Below are 24,539 nucleotides of genomic sequence, written 5' to 3'. Positions count from 1 at the left end.
TTGAAGATTTGCTATCTCAGTTTCAATTGGAAGTCCTGTATCTTTCTTCAAAAGAAATATATAAAGATTCATTTAATGAAGGAATTTTCTTAAACCTCTATAAAACACTGTGTGAAAAGAGCTTGAATTTTGCTCGTACTGTTTTCTGTATATGGTTAACATATCTGTGTAAGAAAACATTCTCTAAAATGAAATATGTAAAGTCCAAATATAGCACTTAATTGTCAAATGAGAATTTTAAAACTAAATTTGACCAGATCTAAAAAACATTATGTCCAACAAGCAGTTCCAAAACTCCTACTAAAGTGTTTGAATGTTATACAAACATAACATGCACTATTGTATAATTCCTGCTTTTGCTACTCATAAACCTACAGAAAAAAACTACATGAAATTGACTTTTGAGTTTGAGTTCTAGAACCATAGTTATTATTGGACTAATTGCGAATCAATCACCCGGGATAGCTTAAAAAATTAAATGTTACAGAAGCCATTGGAACACTAGAGATCCTTTCGAATTGTATATCGTCTTATATTCACGTAAATAAGGTAACTTGTTATAGAAAAATCTAAATAATTGTAACTTCACGACATACCATCTAATGATCTGGTGCGTGCCAGCATTGCATCAGAGGCTGACCCTTGTCCAGAGACGGGTCCAGCTTTCCATACCACATCTTCACTAGCCTCTGGTTCGAGCAGCAGGTCACACATCCGTGTGTCATGCAAGTTCTGTAGCAGCATTGTCTGGTTTACTATCTTGCATAGTCGTTTGATGCTGGCTACAACATTGCGTTGAACGCTTCGGTATGGAGCTTCCTCCTCTCCTTCAGAGCATCTATAACGCATTGCAATAAATCAAATTAAATGTCTCAATATTAAGAAATGTATTAACGTTTTTTACCTTATTTCTTAACACAACTGTTATAATGTTTAAACAAATTTAAGAACATGCTGAATCTTTCGTACACTACTTTTAACACTTGAACATAAATAATTGATTAAATGGCGATCTTACTCGTGTTAATTATGTAAGCAATGCAATAGTTTCGAGTTTCTACATTGGACAGACAGGCAGATCATTCCAAACTCGATACAAAGAACACATTAAAGCAATAACCAGAGGACACAATACATCTACATATGCCGAACACATAACTAATGCTAACCACACATACAATAACATAAATACAGACATGGAAATCCTACACATACAACCCAAAAACCAAAAACTCAACACACTAGAACAATATGAAATATACAGACACACTAAAACACACCCTGATCAAATTCTCAACACACAGATCAATTTCAGAACACACACACTATTTGACACCACATTTCAACACTTTTCAACAATCGGACACACCCACACAACAGGCAGCGAAGTTCGAGATGGTGCCGAGATCTAGTAGGCTCTGAGAATGGTGTGAAGAAGCACCGAAACAGCTGTAAGCTGCACATGCTTACACAATTAACACGAGTAAGATCGCCATTTAATCAATTATTTAAATTTAAGACTTTAGATAGTTAATAACACATTTCACATCTGTTTCCTCTTTATTTTATCCATGTGGAAACAATTCTCAAGTTAAGTCTACTGATATTAATAAATGAAGATGAAACAAAAAAACATGGCTACATGACATAGAGTAACATTAAGAAATGTGTGAGGCTAGCATACATTAGGCACTAATAAACAAACTGCCTCTATGTATTACGAAGTGATATATGTGGAATGAGAATTATGATAAAAAGTATGATCTTTTATAAACTATAAACATTAAGAGGAAGAAGAGAAGGAGGACGAAGAGGAGGAGGAGAGGAAGAGGAGGAGGACGAGGAGGAGAAGAAGCAAGCCATTACAGAACTAGAGCAAAAGGAAAAGATTCAAATGACACAAGAAGAAACTTATGATATGAGAGATCGGAGAAACACACATACCATGTACAGACCCAGAAACAAAATTTGAGCCACCTGAATTTCCCAAGTTCCAGTCATAACATACTGCGCATGCTCAGTGTTTGTTTCTGAGTCTGTACAATCAGAAATTATTTCTCGCCACAACACAGTCAATTGAAATCTTTGTCTATGTATTTCAGAGGAATTGTCCATAAATTACTTCCACTTGAATTTCTTTTTTTTTTTTTAAGGTTGGCTGATAGCTTCATTAAGTAGTAACATAGTAAGAATCTAGTTATATCTAGTTATAAACGACTGATTTTTTTTTTTTCAAATTTCCATTAAATTTAAATACTCACTTCCATAAATAGGAAAGTAATATTAAGAAGCAAATAAAATATACAAAACGATAATAATGGGAATTAAAAAAAATAATGACATCTACTTAAACCATAAAAGTTAAGACAGTTATAATTTGGAATTTTATAAAATACTTTTTGTGTACAACTAAAAGAAAAAGGAACAAAAAAAACCGAAAGTTTATGTTCTTATCAGAGTGCACTGTAAATTATATGTACTATGTACATTATATTATCAACATCATTCTTAACGAATTACTGCTCTGTTTCCGCCTCCAGTTCTATTTGCGAAACAACTTCTAAAGTTGTATCTTATGAAGGTGTTAAATAGACTATTTGTAGCTTCTCACTCTTTAAAAGGTGAACTTCGGTAAATTTGCAACCAAAAGCAGAAGTAATTCTGCATACATTATAATTAATTTCTCTTAGGATTAATTTTCTCAGATGATACTAACACGTCTGTCTCATTCGTCAATTTCTTTATATGAAATACAAATATCATTACGAGAATCACCTGACGACATTTCAAGTTCAGCGTCATTATCAGTTTTTTATTTAAAATAAAAGTCCATTAATTTGTTAGTAAAAATTATTATACTTCATGTGTATCATTCCCAGAAAAACTGAATAATAGATATTATGAATGAAAGCTGATGAACAGTTTAGAAAAAAATTTTTGTCATCAGGGATGCTGAAAATGCGATTTCTGTGAAAATCTCTAAAGAAATTTTTGCATCACATTACTCTTTCAACTACTAGTGACAGTTTCGTGGCAAGATATCAAACTCAGATGTAAGAAATAAAAATGTTTAAATTAGAGTAAAAGCACTATTTCATGTATTATATAATGTTCTGATGAAACCAATATCAATATGTTATTCAGCATGAATGTAATGATGCAATATAAATTGCTAAATAGGGAAGCAATTGAGAGGAAGCCACTCTTGACTTATTTTATGGAAATTCTCCTGCATTTGGTTAGTAATATGAGGGAAACTAAGAAACATATATTCGAGTGTAGGCTTTCAGCAAGCCCTCCCCCCACATACACACTATAAATACGATGATGCAATCAGCGCAGACTGTCATCGGCACGCGCAGCAGAACCAGCCGCACCAGTACTCTACACCATTGAAGATGTTCACCGCAGCAGTGAACGAAACATTTGGTCTCACAACCAACGGACCATGGCCTGATAGCCCTAAAAACTTTTCTCCTTTCAACTAAGAAACAGTTTAATTTGGGATAGCTATTGGTAGTCTGTCAGATCAAAAGAAAAACTCACCGATACAAAAGGAGAATCCTTTATCATAGCAAGTAAATTTTGTAAAGCACTTGAATCATAATTCAGATATATTTTCAATGTATTTTGTAACATACCTGCAATGAAAATATATTGTCACAGCATCCTGATCCACTTTCATAATTAGCCAGAAATTTGGCAAGGATGGCCGTCGCATATCTAGATCTTGGAGCCAATCACATTCATCTGCAGAGTCACTGCTATCCCCTGCATATCCTTCATATCCTGAATACAATAAGTAGAAAGTAATAATTTGTGTAAATAAAAATTAAACAATTTTTTTTTTGTTACATTCCAGTCTTTCTGTTCACCACAATTATGGTGATGAAAATTTAATCATATTATCTTAGGTGTTAGTTACGACCTCGAGCACAGAGAGAAGCTCAAGACAATATAAAATATGCAATGAAAGAGACAAACACCATCCCTGTAAGAAGAATCTGTATGTCTACATTCCTAGAAACAGTTATCACAGAAGTTATAGCTATACATACAGTAGATAGCCATTGATTGCTAGAAGCTGGGAACATGAATGTATTGCAGTTAGCAAGCACTTGCATACAAAACACAGTGCGGATTTTGTGTCACCTGTGCAGGTAGAAGTTGTAAGGCAATACTGCACAACATCCAAAATAACATAATTTAGTATGTAGGCTACAGTGAAACCTGTTCAAATCGGAACCCGAATAATCCGAAATCCTGTCTATTTCGGAATAATTTATTGGTCCCGGCGAAATTTGTATGTATTATGTGTAATTTTTCCTGAATAAAATGGAAACTGTCCAACGCGGAAACGGAAACTGCCTGCTACTGTTCAAAATGGAAACAATATTTTGGACACACTATATTTTGTAACAGCTTGTAATTTCAAGGAATATACGAAATATGTAGGTCACTAAGATAAAAACAAGTTTTCTTTGCAAAATTTTAGAGGGTACGAGGGTGTGTTGGCCTGTCGGTCATAAATTTTATTACCCTGTTGACTAGGCAGAAGAGTCCCTTCAAAGATTTTCAATGCTTCACACCTGTATACTGTCGTAGCTAAATAGAGCGCAAGTGTAGTGATTTCCAGGTAAAAAGTGTTGCATAAAATGTGGCATTAACATTAAGTGATGAAGTAAAAGTTATCGAGATAAAGGAAAATTAGAAACAAAGCCTATGTGAATTAATGATGAAGTTCAGTTGTGGAAAACTCAGGTGTGACACTTTAAAAATTAAAGATCATAATGAGTGAGTGGCTTGCGGCCAATAATGGTGACACAAAAGGAACCAGAAGGCAACTGTTTATGTGAAAATAAATGAACTGTTGTGGGAGTGAGTTCTTCATGACCTTTCAAAGAACAAGCCAATTTCTGGATCTATTCTGCAAAGCAAGCCATCGAACTGGGAAAGAAATTAAATAAACCAGTATTCAAGGCTTCTAATAGATGGCTCTTAGTCCAATTAATTAATAATGTGCAGTGATATGCAGTACAGTATTAGAGTATAGTATTAGATATTAAATAGAATGAGATTAGTAAACTTTAGTAATGTTTAATGACTAATGAGTGAGTTACGATAATATTTATATAGAAAATGAGATTTTAATCAAGATGATTCACCAACGTAATAAGCGACAGAAAGCTGATTTATTGTGATGAGTGTTAAATGGAATATTTTGTACTTCTTGCAATTTGCGGCATGCCATTTTGTTTTTCATGTATATGAATGACAAAATATTCCATTTTAATGTCACACCTGAATAATACGGAAACCTGTCCACAACGGAAAAAAAATTAGGACCATGTCACTTCCGTCTTGAACAGGTTTCACTGTATTAACAATTGAATAGCAGCTCACAACAAGGTTGTAACCAGCAAATACGAAATTCTTAAAAAAAGGGGGGGGGGAACACATTGTACTGTACATACTTTTAATTTTTTTAAAGCAAGGTTGACAATCAGACATGTGTGCTGATTTTAATACGAGTACAAGCATTACACATAGCACATCCTTAACAAAAATTCAACTTATTAGAAATGAGGGTTACAACCTTGTTCTGGGCAGCTATTCAATTTTATTTACACAACATATTCAAGGAAATAATTTCACTAAATAACTTGTATCGATAACTATGAATTTTATGAATAAAAAATATAAATATATTGCTTTTGTCATTTCTGTTACTCTAGAACAGGCCTGCACAAGGTTTGCGCTCTCCGACCGGGCTCACAGTTCATGAGCGGAATGCAGATATCAGCTGCGCTCTGTATAAGGGTGGACTGGAAGAAGGGGCTATCTCGTACAAAATATACACAAAAGGGAGAACTATTACGAGTGTTTATGAAATGAATTCCCATTCAGTCTTTGCAAAACTATCTTGGACTATTATTAATTAATAAAGAAATATTTATTTTACAGAAAAAATAGAAATTCTTTATCTACTTAAATGTACAATATCATTTTGTTACATTTTTATTTATCAGTACATCAAAACGAGGTTCTATGCTGTTGGCAGCTGAAAGGAACAATAGCCTACTGATCGTGATGAAACATCAATTACGGATGTTCGATGTCTGCCTTTATTAAAGTTGATTATAGAAAACAGTTGCTCACAAATATAAATGTTGAGCCAAACATAGCAATCATTTTCACAGCCAGCCTGTATAGTCGTGGATATTATTGCTAATGTTTAGTCTTGTAAAACTCAACCAGGCTAGTAGTATTATTCAAACGATCTTTCGCCCTTAGGTCACATTGAAGGTCAATAAGTTCGAGCTGTAAATCATTAAATGTTAAATGTTATGTTCCGTCTTTTAGATTCCTCCATACTGTACTGTAACAGTAGGTAAGCAACGTCAAACAGTTACTGAGAATAGGCCTACACACTGCACTCCACTAAATAACTGAGTGGTCGTTTCCCCCTCCTCTACCTATACCAAGTCTATGTCATTCTGACGTATCTTCCTCTCCGTTTCGGTGAGCGGAAAACACGTCTCTCCCGCTCCAAAGGAGCGCTATTTGTGCAGGTATGCCCTAGAATAAAATAGCAAAATACTATTACAAAGAGTATTTTCATCAATTTAGTGATTTACATTCCGAAACATTACATTACAAAGACATAAAATATGTCTAAATTGTACATTGCAAGAATTCAATTTTTATTCCTGAAAAGTTTTCCGTAAAGCATGAATAAATAAAACTACCTGTATCTTGCATACCACCACCATAGGGCTTCTAGTGGGATATGAACCTCGCAACATTTATAAACTAATGCTGATGAGATTGGTCTGTCCTTTTGACTTATGCCTAACAAATCACTCATCCACAGGACCAATAAATGCCATGGTGGAAAGTTGAGTAAAGGAGCAACTGACTGTACTGATGTGTGTCAGCATTGACTTCCATGATTCTCTATCGACGATATTGTAGTTTCAGAACAACAGAGACTATTGGGGACCTTTTTTAATTACACTGATAATCAGAAACAACATAACAATGAAGGTCACCATTGAAGTCAACAGTGCTGAATGTGTTGTCCACCATCAGAGCAAATTTTATTTAACATCCTCATGTTTTAGAATATTTGTTTTGTAATTTCTGCCACATTGACAAAGACGACATAAACTGTGTGTTCATTTCAAAACCTCCCATACTGAATAATTTCAGATGTGCAAGGGACACAATTTTGAGGAAAACACACTGATTTAGTTTTCAAGGAGGAAATAAATACAACACATACAGTAGCGTGCAAATTAATCCGAACAACGTAATTACTTATGCAAAAACACTCAAACGGGATAAAAAAAGGATCTAAGACATACCTCAGTAATCTATGTGGCATCCCTTGTTCCTAATAATAGCTCTGAGACGATTTGGCATGGATTCCACTAATTTCCCACAAAAATTTTCTTCATTTCTTCATCGCGAAACCATACACCAATGAGGGCAGAAATCATCTTCTCCTTAGTAGAACAATCCATTTTTTGCATTCTTCTTTTGCAAATTGACCACAAGTTCTCAATGGGGTTGATGTCGGGTGAGTTGCCTGGCCAGGGGAGTACCTGAATATTCTTCTTGTTGAAGAATTCTGTAGTTTTTCAAGACGTATGGCATGGTGCCAGGTCTTGTTGGAACACACCTCTGCCATCCAGAAATGATTTTTGCAGCTGGGGTACGATTCTGGTTTCCAATAAGTGAATATATTTGTCAGAATTCATCATTCCCTTGATAGGTATTAATGCTCCAGGCCCTTCATGTGTAAAACAACCCCAAAACATTACTTTAGGGGGGTATTTGGGTGCTTGTTGGAGATGAGCTGCTGTTACTTTTTCGGATCCTTTCCGTACATAAGAAACACGGTGGCTGTGGACCTCGAAATGAGACTCATCAGAAAAAAGTGCATTCTTCCAGTCATTCACTGTCCAGTGTTGATGTAATTTTGCCCACATTAAGCGTTTTTTGCACATAACAGGGGTTAGCAGTTGCTTCTTAATGGGCTTATGAGCCCTTCATCCAGCTTCCAAAAGCCTACGCCGCACTGTTGTGACGTGAATATTCGCCCCAGTGGTAGCCATTAACTCGCGGGTTAAGTTGACAGCAGATAGTCTAGGATTTAATTTACTTTTCCTGACAATTAAACGATCATCTGGAGGTGAAGTCTTCCTTTTCCGGCCACAGTTTCCTTTTTTCTGGGATGTGATGGATCCAGTCTCCCTGTATCGTTTTATGATCGAATTAACAATAGCCAAACCGATGTGACATTCTGCAGCAATTTGCCTCTGTGTCATAGAAGAATCCTCTGCTAATGTTATAATTTTAGACCATGTTCGTGGAGTTGTATCCATTTGTGAAGACGACAGAATGTACACAGGATTGCAGTATTAAGTCTTCAACACAACTGAAATGCTTATAAGTACAAAACGATAGGCAAAATGTCACATATTATAAAAAAAATAATGACAGACCTTCAACAATGGAATTACATGTACTACAGATGTCAATTAAAGCGGTATGAGCAGCTGTGAGGCCAACAATGACAGAAAATGTAAAAATATGTCGTGTTCGGATTAATTTGCATGCTACTGTACAACATCAGAGATTAGATGTTATTCTCCAATTAAATGAATGCAGTATACTCATTATTGCGTATAAAATTTTTCAAATAAAGAACATATAAATGGAATATAATTGACAAGGCGTGAATGCAGTATTCATAAGAGATTATACTTTTGGTTTATTTCTAAGGCACATTTCAGGATATGCACGGTTATTTAAAATTATCCCATTCTCACTTTGAGAGAGGAACAGAGATTAAGGGTGTTTGAGAATAAGGTTCTTAGGAAAATATTTGGGGCTAAGAGGGATGAAGTTACAGGAGAATGGAGAAAGTTACACAACGCAGAGCTGCACACATTGTATTCTTCACCTGACATAATTAGGGACATTAAATCCAGATGCTTGAGATGAGTAGGGCATGTAGCACAATGGGCGAATCCAGAAATGCATATAGAGTGTTAGTTGGCAGGCCAAAGAGAAAAAGACCTTTGGGGAGGCCGAGACGTAGATGGGAAGATAATATTAAAATGGATTTGAGGGAGGTGGGATATGATGGTAGAGACTGGATTAATCTTGCTTAGGATAGGGATCAATGGCGGGCTTATGTGAGGGCGGCAATGAACCTCCAGGTTCCTTAAATGCTGATAAGTAAGTAAGCAAGACATTATTGTTGCGCAGCTGACTTACGAAAGACAAGGATTCAGAACACGAATGAGTGACCTATAGGGTGGGGAGAAGGAAGAGGGGATGGTGAAAATACAGTTGTAACGAACTGAGTGGATATGAGAGGGCCTAGAGCAAGTGAGAAATGCATTATTAATGTACTCATTGTTGAAATAATTGAAAATAACTTGTGACATTATTATTACAAACAAGGCCGGTATTATACTCTCTGAGACTCTTATAACAAAATATATTACAAGCAACAAAAATATTTTTGTTACTTTGTTACTGATGAGAGCAATGTCGTTACAGTTATTTCATTTAAATAATAACCTTACTGAGCATTACTTTTAAAAAGTAACTGTTACTAGTAATACATTACTCTGCAACTCTGCTTGGAATACTAAAATTAAAATAGTTAACAGATTGATTACTTCCAGATATGCTGAACTAAAATATTTGCTAGTTTGACAGAACTGTCCATAAGATGATAATGAGAATTATGACTAATGGAGAAATGTTTACTTTGTTTCTACTTTCATTTACCAAATGATACACAGGAGGTTAGATGATAGGTACTTGTACCTGGTAATGGATTTCAACTTTGCTTCCCTCCTAGAAGCAGTACTTCGAATTCTTTTCGTTCGGGAAATCCATTGCACTTGGCATGGCAAACATTATGCCAATGAGCACAACTCAAGTTTTAATATTATAGAAATGCCTGCAACGTACCATCTTCAGTGCCCAGTGCGCTTTCCACAATGCTGGACACTTCACTTCGGTGACCAGGAGTTCCTTGTTGCTGTTTACGTTGCCATGCAGTGACTGCACACCACCGAGTTGGAGACACCTCTCGTGTTGATATTTTTTCACTCTCCCTTTCTCCTCCTACATCACTAAAACCATAGCTCTGGCTGTGTTTAATGCCTCCAGCAGGACTCAGCCCAGAGACGTCATAAGGACTGTGGAACTCATGAGGACTAGGGCTTGGAGCCTCTAACGGACTCTGGTCTAATCCAGGTTTCTCATCGCTACCAGATGTATTCCTACAAAATAAGAATCAACTGTAGGAGAAATGAAACATGAAGAGTTCTATGTTTCAAACAATTCTGCCTGATCACCAGTATAAATAACTCTTACATTTAAGTGTTTCGTATTTTACTACATAATACAACTTTCTAAATTGAGCCATATTATTATTATTATTATTATCATCATCATCATTAATGTTGATGCTGCTACGTGTTTATGTTCATATGTTCCGCACAAATATTTGCTATTTAAAGTTGTAAGTAATCTTTCAAACACCTGCACATCATAAACAGACAACCAAGTTCCACCTGCAAGTTTTGGCAATATTGTCATCTTAACTGTGTCTATCCCCGCTTTAAAAATATGCAAAGTTCTAAGCTTGACATGAATAAAATTGCTTTGTACATAACATTTCTAATATACAGAGGGTTGTTTCCGATCTCTGGAAACGAATTTGAATGATGTCATGTGCGTCAGGAGTCACACAACAGTTGAACACTGTGGCGAAAGGTGACAGACCAGTAGTGAGTAATCTCATAGAGTGCACGGTGTCTCACAGCAGCAATTACCAAGAAAATCGAGCCTTTTTGGGAGCGGTACATTACAACCATTTTCGATGCCAAGTACAGTTACGTCAAAATCCATAGGAGCCTGCAAATAACGTAGTTTCGTTATTTCCAAGAAAGACATCTTCTGTGTACTTAATAAGACTCGCAAAGCTCGGAGGGAATTAATTCCACAGGGGAAAAAGCAAGCAAATCCACTTCCCTGCAATGATATAAATTAATCCCATCCGAGCTTTACCAGTCTTATTAAGTATGCAGAAAATGTCATTCTTGGAAATAACGAAACCACGTTTCTTGCAAGCTTATATTATTTTCACTTATCTGTACTTGGCATCGGAAAGAGTCGTAATGTATACTTCCCAAAAAGGCTCAATTTTCTTGGACATTGCTGCTGTGAGACACCATGCACTCTGACTATGAAATCACTCACTACTGGTCTGTCACTTTCAGTCATAGTTCAGCTTCGTATGATTCCTAATGCACATGACGTCATTCAAAAATGGTTTCCAGAGATTGGAAACAACCCTCTGTATAACATTCCACTTATCTCCAATTTCTATAAATTCTTATATTTAGAAGCAACGTTCAGAATGCAAATTCTTTTCGTTAACCAATTTTTCTTTTTATCACATACACATTCTTGCTTGTTTAATTAGGAATGCATTTTCTTTCATTGAATTTTTCAGTTAAAATGTAAGCAAAAGATTGTAAAAATATTTAAATTTGTTAACAAACTTTATACTTGACTGGACAGAAACAAGTGTTAAGATTATTTCTTCATAACCAGTAAAATACACACGCAATGAATCTGACCTTCACGATTCCTCAAATTTATGCACGCATCCCAAACAACAGAATACATGTATTTCACGGAAGCTCCACCAGCCTACATGTATAATAATAATGAGACCTTAAAATATTTTCTAGCTGTGGAGTTACAGAAGGAGCCTCAGTCTCAGTGTCTTTCTGTTTTGCACAAGTTGCTGTTTGTTTCGACTTGAGTCGAGGTCTCTGTTGAGTTTGTGGTCTTGCTTCCTCATCTGTATCACTGTCATCAGCTTGTACATCACCACCAGATCCTACAACCGGACGAAAGTTTTCATTCATAGGGACATTGTCCTCACCTGCAAAAGAAATATTACAGTCATTAATACTACTCACTGGGAAGTAAAAAATAACTCTTTGCTTATAATTCCTAAATTCACCAAGAAGGATAAAAACTATAATACTGGGGGGAGACGAATAAGGTTTCCAGATTCTGATACACATTAATATGAATATGTAAGTTATCAACATTTCCGATACAGAAAAAACTGCTTTAGGATTTTAATTTCGTGCGTCCTTTCTGCCTGGTAACAAAACACAATAGTTAAATAGTTTTATGTCTTGTGTCAGTGTCTTGAACAAACAGTTCTGTAAATCCTAATAAGTTTTAAAATTTAAAGAAAATTTACTGTGAACTTTACTGACTTAATTGTTTATGTTATGTTGTTTTGTGGTTCAATGTAAGAGCCCTGTAACCCTCAAATAGATTGTTCTGAAAAAAAAAAATCGAAGTAAAAGAAAACTGTAAGCATTGTACGTAATGGTAATGCAGCATGTTTTCACCTCTCTTCTATCTCTGATGTGGATACTTAGGTCAAAACAATAGTCAAACTGTGGAGTATAATAAATAAAAAGTTTAGTTATATATTAATAACATTATCTAACTTTTTTGGGATTACAGGATTCTCGCACTAAACCACAGATTTATTTCAGGAATGTCTAATCTTATTACCTTGATAGCTGTCTTTTAAATATGTCATGTACAGAATCATAAATATATAGGGTGAACTGTAAGTAATGTAATTAATTTCAGGGAGTTATTCTTTGAGATATTTCAAACAAAAAAAACTTGATACAATTTTGGTCGTTTTTGCTTCCTTCCAAAGATAGAATATGCTCAGTCAATTTAAGAGTATTTACTTACTTACTTACAAATGGCTTTTAAGGAACCCGAAGGTTCATTGCCGCCCTCACATAAGCCCGCCATCGGTCCCTATCCTGTGCAAGATTAATCCAGTCTCTATCATCATATCCCACCTCCCTCAAATCCATTTTAATATTATCCTCCCATCTACGTCTCGGCCTCCCCAAAGGTCTTTTTCCCTCCGGTCTCCCAACTAACACTCTATATGCATTTCAGGATTCGCCCATACGTGCTACATGCCCTGCCCATCTCAAACGTCTGGATTTAATGTTCCTAATTATGTCAGGTGAAGAATACAATGCGTGCAGTTCTGCGTTGTGTAACTTTCTCCATTCTCCTGTAACTTCATCCCTCTTAGCCCCAAATATTTTCCTAAGCACCTTATTCTCAAACACCCTTAATCTATGTTCCTCTCTCAGAGTGAGAGTCCAAGTTTCACAACCATACAGAACAACCGGTAATATAACTGTTTTATAAATTCTAACTTTCAGATTTTTTGACAGCAGACTAGATGATAAAAGCTTCTCAACCGAATAATAACACACATTTCCCATATTTATTCTGCGTTTAATTTCTTCCTGAGTGTCATTTATATTTGTTACTGTTGCTCCAAGATATTTGAATTTTTCCACCACTTCGAAGGATAAATCTCCAATTTTTATATTTCCATTTCGTACAATATTCTGGTCACGAGACATAATCATATACTTTGTCTTTTTGGGATTTACTTCCAAACCTATCGCTTTACTTGCAATTTAAGAGTATTATGATAATAAATGATAGAAAGAATTTTAGTTTTGTCCTTTAAATATGCATAAATTTCATCCCAACAAATGTTGTAGTTGTCTAGTGCCTGGCATTTGGCAATGAAGCCATTAGCAGTCCCAACAAATGTAACATTTTAAAATTTCTTTTCAGAACGAATATATTATATAACTGTAACAAAAAAATGAATGACTAAAATGAAATCATAAACGACACATTCATGATAAATTAAATTAAGTTAGCTCCTCATATCCCGATTCTGCTCAGAAAAAATATCTGGCAATCCTGGTTGAAACTGCTACCAAATATAATTATAATCTACCAATAGATATAGAAATATGATTGGGTGGTAAAATATTATTGTAAAATTACTGTTCACAGAACACAAAAGGAAAATTCATGTGTGTTTGGGTGCACGTACACAAAGACAAAGCTGCTAAATCTTATTTCATATGAAGTGAAAAGCAAAGCCACTTAGTAGAAGCAGTTGATGGACAACCGATGTTAGTTCAGAGTTGACTACAGATATACAGGCTGAGTTACTAACTCTCTTACTTTATACTATGTGAAAAGCAATGTTATTTACTGGAAGCAGTTGTTGGTGGACGACCGATGTCAGTCCAGAGTTCTGTGTGGTCTGCCATGTGGCCTGGTTGATATATTGGCTGCAGCTTCATTCCCAAAGGAGGAATCAACACGGACCCACTCTTCTTGCGTATTACTACACCAGTTACAGGATCAGAAGCTGATGCCGATGCAGAGCCAGAAGCAGAATGTTTATCACGAACTAGGTAGTACAGATGATCTTCTTGCCGTAAGTGATAACCATTCAGGCTCAGATTCTGGAAGTCCTATATAAAACACAGAAAAATAATAGTTTGTCTATACACGCAGAAAGGTGACAATCTCTCCATTTTTGCACAAATTCTACATTACTATCATCCATTGTAATTCTCCCCACACCGGAGTCCCAGGACAAATTCATAAATTACAAATTTCTATCACAACACTGTTTCCCCTACCTCCAGAATCAGGGGAAAATATGACCTTTTTTTGTTGTTAAAGAAATATTTAAAACAGTCTTCCCTTATCTTCATCATAACCTCACAACACATTCCCTTAAGCTTCGACCCTCTTGGCCTGTCACTCCCGTTTCCTCTCTCCGTCTTGATGACATGACAGATGGATGTCAACATAGACTGGCGCACGACAATACCTTCTCCTTAGTTTTTGTAAGGAGTAAGTAATATAAAAAATGTTAAACATAACATCAAAATGAAACAGATAAAATACATATATTACTATTTTAATTGAACATGGATATAGAATTAAATATTACTGTGAATTAACTTCATATAATGAAAGTAAAAATACACAAAAACACTGAAACTAACCTGCAAGAAGCGCTCAAGGCTCTGTTCCGGGCCATAAACAAACTGTAGTGGGACACGCTCTAACAAGCAACTTGGGCGGTCTGGTGAATTGGCAACATGATTAGCAACAAATGACAATGTGTTCTTGTCTAATGGAAATGTGTCAAGCAGGAAGGCTGCAATCTCGTCTCTCATGAGCCATTCAATCTGCAATAGGAGGAATAGTATACATTTATAAGTTTATATTAAAAGTACCGGTAGTCATAAAGAGAAGTTCTTTAATATCATGGTCACTTAACTTCAGTAAGGTGCTGTAACTGAGTAAAATAAAACTTCCTGTTTGACCCAAAATTTTACGTATCTACTGTACCAGTTATAGTCCAATTAGTTGTGAATTTATCGTAAAATTAAAGTGTAGGCCTATTAAATTTTCCTTGACAAAACATTAAACTGGTGCTAAGTAAGAGAAAAAATATCAAATATTTTGAACAGTATACTGTATAGGTCAGCTGATGAATTGTTTAAGCTTATAAATTGAATTAATCTACTTCATATGAATTGTACAATTTTGTATAGCTTAACGAAAATAAGTTTGTAAATTGAACTAATTTGATTGTATATGTTTTGTATGGTTTGGCTGATGAATTGTATATGCTTTTAAAATGATTACTAGTCTGTGTAGCTCTACTGATGAATTGTATATAGGCCTACTGTAAATTGAATGGTAGTCTGTAAGTTATAGCTCAATTGATGAATTGTTTATGATTATAAATTGAATTAATCTACTTGATATTAATTGCACAAATTTGTACAGCTTAATGAAAGTATGCTACTTTGTATTGTATATATATATATAATTTTGGCCGATGAATTGTATATGCTTTAAATTGAATAGTGATCTATATAGCTCTATTGATAAATTGTTGGTGTTTGTAATTTGAAGTAGTTTGCACAATATGTATTATCAATTTCTGTATATCACAACTGGTTGAATTGTTTATGCCTTAAATTTAATTAACTTACTTGTTTTGTATTATACATATAGCTCAACTGATGAATGATCGTTTGCATTTGTAAATTTAATAATCTGATTGGCTATGTATTTTATACTTTTAGTAGAGCCATTGATGTAGCTCAGCTGGCAGACTCGCTGGGCTGCTGATCCGGAGCTGCGTTCAGGCTTGGGTTGGATCCCCCTTTGGTCTTTGGTTTCTTCCGAGGTTTTCCAAAGCCGTGGGACTGAAGCCAGATGGTCTATGGCGAGTCCTTGGCATCAACCCCTTTGATTTGATTACCTGGTTGGGGTTTTCCGAGGTTTTTCCCAACCAAAAGGCAAATGCCAGGTAATATTTTGGCAAATCCTCGGACCTCACCTCATCTCACTACATCTCGCCAAAATATTGTAAAATATTGCAAAAAATTGTAAAAATTATAGAAAATTACTAAATTGTAAAACTATAAAAATTTGTAAAAATTGTAATTGTAATATTGTAAAATTTTGACTTGTTCCACATCTTAAAGCTTCGTTGCTAATGTAAGATTTATGGAATAAAATAAATGAATGGAATAAATGAATGGAATGGAATGAATGGCAATAAAGAATTTTCAAATTAAATTTTTATTTCGTAGAAAGCATGATTCCTAACTTCGTCTCATAAATTAACTTCAATTTAATATATTCTTTTCCTATTGCAACATTTGTGTGCCATTCAAAGGATAGCTTGGCTGTATCCTAGTCAATTACCTTACAGTGTAGTCCTATATTCAATAATAATAATAATAATAATAATAATAATAATAATAATTATTATTATTATTATTATTATATTTCTTTCCTTTTCACTCTGAACGTTCTCACTGCCAAAATTTAAGTGTGCAGAACCTAACCTTAAGTAAATGCCAACAATTAGTTTTCTGTTTCAGAAATAACCCATTTCAACCTGTTTCCAAGTTATGGTAATGTACAAATCGAATTTAGGCAACTGTTGAGATATTAGAGTCAATGAGAGTGACAATTTCACTCAAAACACTTTTAGAAAATGATAATTTTAATGATTTAGAGAAACGCTAATGGCTTCGTTGCCAAAGCCCAGCATTAGATAACAACAACAATATGATTTAGAGAAGTTGTGAAATACTTTAAAAGTTTCTAAATATAAACAAGGATTACAGTCACATTTTATTCTATTGCAGCATAAAATTGGGAAGGGCAAAATTTTATGTAAGTACAAGTGAATGTAATACATTAAGGTCATTTTAATCCAAACCAAATTCTTATCATATGTAATATATGTAACTCGTAACAAAAATGAAAAAATGAAATACTGCAAGTCTCACCTTCTCCACTGATGTTGTGACTGCTTTTCGTTGATACTCTGGCAGATGATTAAGTTGGTTGAGTCTGCGTACGTGTGAAGGTCCTCCACGATCTCCTGCAGGTCTATAAATTGTTTTATTTCAGTTTTCGTATCTCGTGCTTTTATAACCTACTACTAGCAATATTTTCGTAGCCGTTGCTAGTAGTTTTACATGAATAATATGAAATTATACATTAGTAATTACATTCAGTAACTTACAGCTTTGTATAAGTTTGTCACTTTCTCTTAATATCAACTAAGAGCAGTAAATTAAAACTGTGTTAAATTGTATTGTGTTCCATACCATCACGACATTTAGTTGTTTCCCAACAGAGCCTTTTCATTTTATTTTCACATTTACAAAATGCAAATGCTTTAAAGCGTTTATCAGATATTTGTTTTACTGATACTGAAATGCCCACCTCGCTCTAAAGTTGAATTCAGACCAATGTAATTCTGAGAGAGAGAGAAGGGAACTTCTGCATAAAATGACAGTGCTAATAAAACCATAAAATTTTATTTCTAATTTTGAAGTCGCAAGCACATTAAAGAAACATAGAAAAAGACATTTAAGGCAATGTTTTTGAAATGACTAGTGAGTTAAAAAAATTCAAAGTGATGCCTCCCCAACTGAATGTCCATCAGAGGCAACACATCCATTCTTAACCCATATATGCCCGTAACTTTTATTTTTGAAAAAAAGTCTTCATTTTCACAAATGTTGCTTCTTTTAGTCATAGCACAGTCTACTATATACAGTCGCGAAGCTTGGGGTGTTTTTTTGCAAATCTCGTGATGAAGCGCTCCAAGTGGTTAGCAACTAGAAACAATAGACTGTCCGTGGCCGACTTTGGACTGTGTCGTATTTCTATCGAGTGCTAGCTCGTTGCGTATTTCACATTGATGCTTGTGAAATGTTCGTTATTGGTTTTAATGAAAATGTTAATGGCTAAAATATAATAATTTGAATAATAATACGGGACAAGGAGGAGACGTTTGTAGTGCTATAAATTGTAGCAACAGTAAGAGAAAGAGGCCAGAGTTATCCTTTTTCCGATTTCCGAAAGATTCAGAAAGGTTCCTAGGTTTCCACAAGAATGCTGTGCAGAAACAAAACTCTTAATTTTGAAGTTCTTTGTGACTGTTAGAATACATTATATCCTTAAATTTCACAATGAAATGTTTCAGTCTAACCGAAAGGACGTTAGATACCGGTTAAAGTTCTGTCACTTAGGCTGCTAAATTTCCAGAGAAATAAAGGTAGGTCTACTTTTTTTTTCAGAGGATATATTTTTAATTGTAGCTATTAATTTTGTTATTATTTTTATGTGTTATTTTACTAAAGACGTAGAAAAATTAAGTTTGTTTTAATGAAATTTATTGATCACGTTTTATTTTCAATTCTGGTGGGATTATTATTGCTTAGGCCTACTTTTTTTTTTCAAAGGACATGTTTTTAATTATAGCTGTTAATTTTGTTGTTATTTTTATTTGTTACTTTACTAGAGACGTAGAAAAAGTCCGTTACAATAAAATTCATTGATCACGTTTTATTTCCAATTCTGGTGTGATTATTATTGCTTAACCTCATCCCACTTTGTTAACTACGTAAGCTTACACTACAAGTACCGGTACATGTAAGTTACTCCATTAATTCATATTTCCATTATTATTGTTGTAAAGGGAAATGCAAATTAATATTTATTGGTTTCATAGTTAATTATCGCTATAATCTTGAATGAGTGAAGCTATTATAGTAAATTTCAGTTCGTTTTGCACAAACAAAAATAATATTAACCTATTTCTTGCAGGTATCTTCGAGTTTATGGTGGAATTTAATATACTTCATTAAAATAATAAATTAACTTTATGCATTTAATATTTCAATAATGGAAGGAAGGTGTTAATTTTTCCAAAAGAACACGACAACGAAAGTGTTTGTCATCTGCTAGGCGAGAGATCTGCGATGATGAGGCGATAGTAGCGATTCTAGTGGTGGGCAACTACCCATGTTTGCATTTTTACTACATATTGAGCTTCGCGACTGTATATAGTAGACTGTGGTCATAGTAAGAGAATGGCAATGCAAAATCCCTGCTTACATAATCATTAGTGCCCATTTAACCGTGGGTCGAAAATGACCCTGTGGGCACATGAACAACCTTTTCATGCATATTACAGTAAAGTCATCATAACGATTATTTACTAAATCTGTTGGACATAATTAATAAAAAAATTATTCCTTTGCTTAATATAACTAAAAAATTTATTATTACACTTATATTTTGTGTATACCAATACAAAGGGACATATGTACAAAACTACTATGCATATAAACTATCTCTGTTACTCAGAAATTCCAGGTGGGTGCTATGTAATAGGGCGTATTTACTAAGGTTGTTGGACATAATTTAGCCAACTTTTACATGTGAGTCATTCCACGTCAAATCGCACAAATTTAGCCTGGAATTGACTTTCATGTCTCCGATTTAGATAAAACAAATTTTACACATTCTATGGGTTGAAAAAATAAATACGGGTTTTATTATTGTTGTCTATATCGATTATTGTGGTAGATATGTGTTATCAAAGATTCTGAAATAGGTCGTGCATCATTATTGTTAAACGTGATTATCTCCAGTAATAATCATCACAGAGATTTGCTCTTTGTCTCAATTTGAAGGTGACAGTACACACTTTATTCTTCGCATAATAATATAAAAATATAAGTTTGTTAACTTTGTTTTAAAAAACATTTAAATGTATAAAAATATGTTTAATGGCAGCGACTTACTTTAAAATTACAGAAAAAAATCCTTAAATACATTGAAATTATTTTAACCACCCTTAAAAAAATCAGAACTCTACTTCGAGCCGTTCAAGAATAATTAAATGACTCACCAAGCTGCGCGTCTTGAGGTCGCGGGCTGCATAAGTACTGTTGCAAGATGATGTGCAGGTGCAGCTCCGGATGAGAGTCGTGTGACCACTTTACATTGTTCCACGGTCAGAATATCACTCTTTTACGTAATTTACATAACACAATACTGTATTTAAATATTGTTTTTGTAAAATATACACTTGTGAAAATAACTACAGCTTACACAACACTGGACTTTTAAAACTAATCAACTACAACCAATATCAATTCTATTTAATGTCCACCACTTTGCTCTCACTTTGAAGGGAATAGTTCAGTTTCTCTAAGTCTGCGATACTGACTGAACTACCAGAAGATGAGGTAGGGGTATCACTTTCCACACTTTCTATTACCACGTTCACATCACTAGTACCAGGCGCACACAATTCACTTACACTTTGCTCCTTAGGAAGTTTTGAAATTTTAACACTGCAACTTTTACACACTTTCAGATCAGATGACAAGTTTACGTCTTGCATTTTCAGTTTCACAAGCATTGCAGAGGTCACATGCATTAATATTTATTTATTTTTCTGTGATTAGACAGTTTGAACTGATTAAAACAGTAACTGTAACTTCGTTTTACCACGTCACTCATGATTGCAGCAACACAACACACTTCTGATCTTACAGAGTCTCAACTGGATCGTTCGTTGATACAGAAACTGTTGGGGTTGCTGGAGGGCGTCTTGCAAGTTATTAATACTCTTTCACACCCCTTCAACATGCTCGCCTTACCAAGGTCCAAGGTCAGATTCTTGTCACTCGATACAGTATGCGTAGCACCACTGGCGCACAGCGAACACATCTTCAAAAAATTATTTTTAAAGTTATTTCTTACTCGAAATCAATCTGAAACCAACGTAGTTCTATGTAAAATATAACAGATTGTACGTATATTTTTTTGCATTTTTAAAGTAAGCTGTTATAAAAAAATATTAAGTTATGTTTAAAAAGTGACCCTCTAAAACAACCCCATTTTTATTTCAACTTATACTTAAAAGAATTAATATAATAGTTCATTTCTTCCCATTTCAGATGGCACCAACACTCAACGTCTATGATGCATAGAATCTTAACAATGAGCATTTTCATACTGCGTCGTGGATGAATTTGTCATATAATTAAAAGAGTATAAATAGTAAAATTTTAAAGTATGATCCCAAAAAATTACAGACCTCTTATTTTGATCTGCACAACATATTTTAGAAGATTTAAGCAAATACTAAATACGATGAAAGAGTCATGTTTCGTATACAGGTGTTTGATTTGACATGCACACAACACAACACGATACCTACTTTGAAAGACTTAGGAATTATTGTTAGATAAATTAAAGGGAAACTGCTAAGTGTTGAAGGGACATTACGTGCTTTTAGAACTAGAGGTTATCTGTTTATTTACGTAAAGTAACACCGCACCACTGATAATGTATTAGTCACTCTCGCTGCTGCTGTTGCAGCTGTATGCTCCGGCGCACGGTCTCACTCAATCCGAGCCTTCTGACCAGAACATACCATCACTAAATTATTTGCACAGCGACTTCTGACTCGAATAGAGTTCTAAAACCAACGCAGTTCTACGTAAAACATTTCAAAGAATATAATGATATTTTTTCCCCTTTTTAGAAGTAAGTCCCTGATATATGAAAACGTATTTAAAAAATATAACCCCCTAAAAAGGGCCCATTTTATATTTTGATTGAACACTAAAAATTAGTATATAATACTGCAATTATTGCACTTTAAAATGATATAAATACGAAATTTCTACGATTTATAGAATCTTCAGTATAACCATTTTCATAATACATTGCATTCAAATTTACGGAAAATGTAACATTTAATAAATGACTAAATAATTGTGTCAGCCCGAAAAAATTACACATGGGTTATTTAATTTCATCAATAGAATATATGAAAAAAAATTGGAGCAAATATTAAGTTGTCATGTTTCGTAGGTGTTCGATTTGACATGGAATGACTCATGTTTGATATAATAGGAATTTATTTTATTACTGTAAGGATTCAATTTTTACAAAAAAAAAAAATATAAAACAATAAATTTACAAAACTACTACTACCAATGAAAAAAAAGTTTTGCACAACTATAGCATCCTAAATCAAACAAAATATTACTGGTAACCACTAACCAAATAAGTGCTGCTTTCATGAACTTACAAATGAAGCGAATGTAAATGGATGTACATCACAAAAAACTACGCATGAAGCTGTATGGAACACATATCATACAATGCTACATCACATCTTTTGCATGCTTTTGTGGTTTTACTTCTGCAGTAAACACATCTTTTACATTTCTGGCCCACAACGCGAGAAACAATGGACTCTAATTCTACAAAACTGGAACGATTAATTGTAGCTAATGACTATTTTTATAAGGTCACATCCGTCCCTCCAATTATCCCTGATGCTTCTACAGAGGAGGCCCAGGAAGATAGTTGTACTTCTACCACGTTTTCATTTTCACAATCTTTGTTATGAACAATTTCATTGCAATCTACAGATTCCTTATTGACAAAAAGTTCAGCTGGAGTCTCAAGTTGGCGATAGCACAGAGATAGTTACAATCTTCGTCAACCGGATCGTCACCAGTTTCATTACCATCATCTTCAGAAGGTTGTAGAACCACTCAAAATTTGAAATATTTTCTTGAGAAAATACTGTCTCAAGTTCTTCCAGTATTTCGAAAGTGGTAAGAATCTTTTTGTGAGATTTGTCGTAATTATCTTTAAAATAAGGGAAAACAAACGTCTTACAAGAAAACATTCTGATGGATGCAGATAAAAAAGGTAATTAATTTCTTTCACTATGTTGATAATCTCACAAGAAGTGCTTATACAAATTTTGGCCACTCAACCGCAATTATGAGGGCTGTAAAAAAATAAGTTTGCCAGGGGAAGTTCACAGAAAAAAAAAAAAAACACGATTTCATTGGAAAAATTTATTGGAACAGACAAAGCAATTGTAGAGCTATTTTTCAACATATTCTCACCGGAATTGAGATATTTGTCATATCATGGGATCGACAGAGACTTGCAAATGGCTATCAAACGCTGGTTCTGATCCCAAGCGGCTGACTTCTACGACACAAAGATACAAAAATTGACCCCATGGTGTGACAGATGTCTCAATTCCAGTTGGGGATATGTTGACAAATAGCGCGCAACAATTGCTGTATCTGTTTCAATAAATCTTTCCATGCAATTGTGCTTTTTTTCTGTAAACGGCAAAAAAGGGAAAATTACTTTCTGGACAGCCTCGTAATAGCGGTCGAGTGGCCAAAATATGTACAAGTACTTCTTCTGACATTATTAACATGGTGGAAGAAAAAAAATAACTTTTTTATTTGCCCTCATCAGAATGTTTGCTTGTTAGCTGTGTTAGTGGGATAGTAGTTTTCCTAAAAAATTACTTCACGTATTTATAAATCGTAAATGTTTCGTAAATTTTCATAGGGAATATGAAAGTAAAGGAAATCTGCTCATAATAATTATCAATAATAATATTAGAAAATTTAGGAAAAGGTACGAAAGGTTCCCTATGTGCCCATAGGGTCGAAAACGACCCACACCAAATTTCTTACACTATTACACCTCTACTGAATAAAATTCATGACTCTACATCATGTAATCATATTGGTTACTGCTTGCCCTATGTAATAAAATAATAACAGAACTAAAATACTCAACAATGAAGTGTCTACTTACATTTCTTTGTTGACGTGCATTACAACCAAACTGAAGTGTTACACATTTTCAGTTAAAATGCATTGCTGAGAGTTACAATGGAGCAATTGGACAAACAGAAGTGTTGTCAATGTATTATCGAACACATAATGGTGTCCAACCGAAAATTTAAACAAATATTAAAGGAACCAATAAAAATACGACATGGGTCGTTAACGACCCTGTGGGCATATATGGGTTAAATATTCAACAAGGTATCATCAGTTATAAGTTTCTATTTTCAGAGATGAGTTCATGAGCAGGACCCGAATCCTTAAGTTCTAATCTCCTTTATCCTTTGTTCTTAAATTAAATTGTTCTTGGAGCAAAGTACCTGAATTTTATTAGAATTAATGGTGTCTGGAAGTGATGTGACAACCTAAAATGAATTAACTGATTGCATTCCCCCCACATTTGCAAGTTTTTTTTAACTTTATTAAATAAATTTGCACTCACACGAAATATATTATGATTAAGAATAACTAACAAAATGATCACTGCTTTAGCATCTAAAGTCACTAGAATGTTTCATAATGGCGAAAACA

General features: G+C 34.4%; 1 protein-coding gene across 6 annotated transcripts in view; it reads right to left on the bottom strand.

The window, feature by feature from the left end:
- LOC138707595 (KICSTOR complex protein SZT2-like) overlaps positions 1 to 24,539 on the bottom strand; it is a 216,067-nt gene that overhangs the window by 60,261 nt on the left and 131,267 nt on the right. For all 6 annotated transcript variants that reach the window (XM_069837210.1, XM_069837216.1, XM_069837211.1 and 3 more), the window contains exons 29-35: positions 17,307 to 17,409; positions 14,991 to 15,176; positions 14,183 to 14,447; positions 11,773 to 11,986; positions 9,997 to 10,310; positions 3,642 to 3,789; positions 597 to 838 (exon numbers count right to left, since the gene is read on the bottom strand). In XM_069837210.1, the coding sequence (XP_069693311.1) occupies positions 597 to 838; positions 3,642 to 3,789; positions 9,997 to 10,310; positions 11,773 to 11,986; positions 14,183 to 14,447; positions 14,991 to 15,176; positions 17,307 to 17,409 (1,472 nt within the window). The remainder of the gene's footprint in view (positions 1 to 596; positions 839 to 3,641; positions 3,790 to 9,996; positions 10,311 to 11,772; positions 11,987 to 14,182; positions 14,448 to 14,990; positions 15,177 to 17,306; positions 17,410 to 24,539) is intronic.

The sequence above is a fragment of the Periplaneta americana genome, chromosome 10, assembly GCF_040183065.1.
Source record: "Periplaneta americana isolate PAMFEO1 chromosome 10, P.americana_PAMFEO1_priV1, whole genome shotgun sequence".
NCBI classification, from domain to species: Eukaryota; Metazoa; Arthropoda; class Insecta; order Blattodea; family Blattidae; genus Periplaneta; species Periplaneta americana.
The sequence above is the reverse complement of the archived record's forward strand: the minus strand, read 5'-3'. Positions and strand labels throughout refer to the sequence as shown.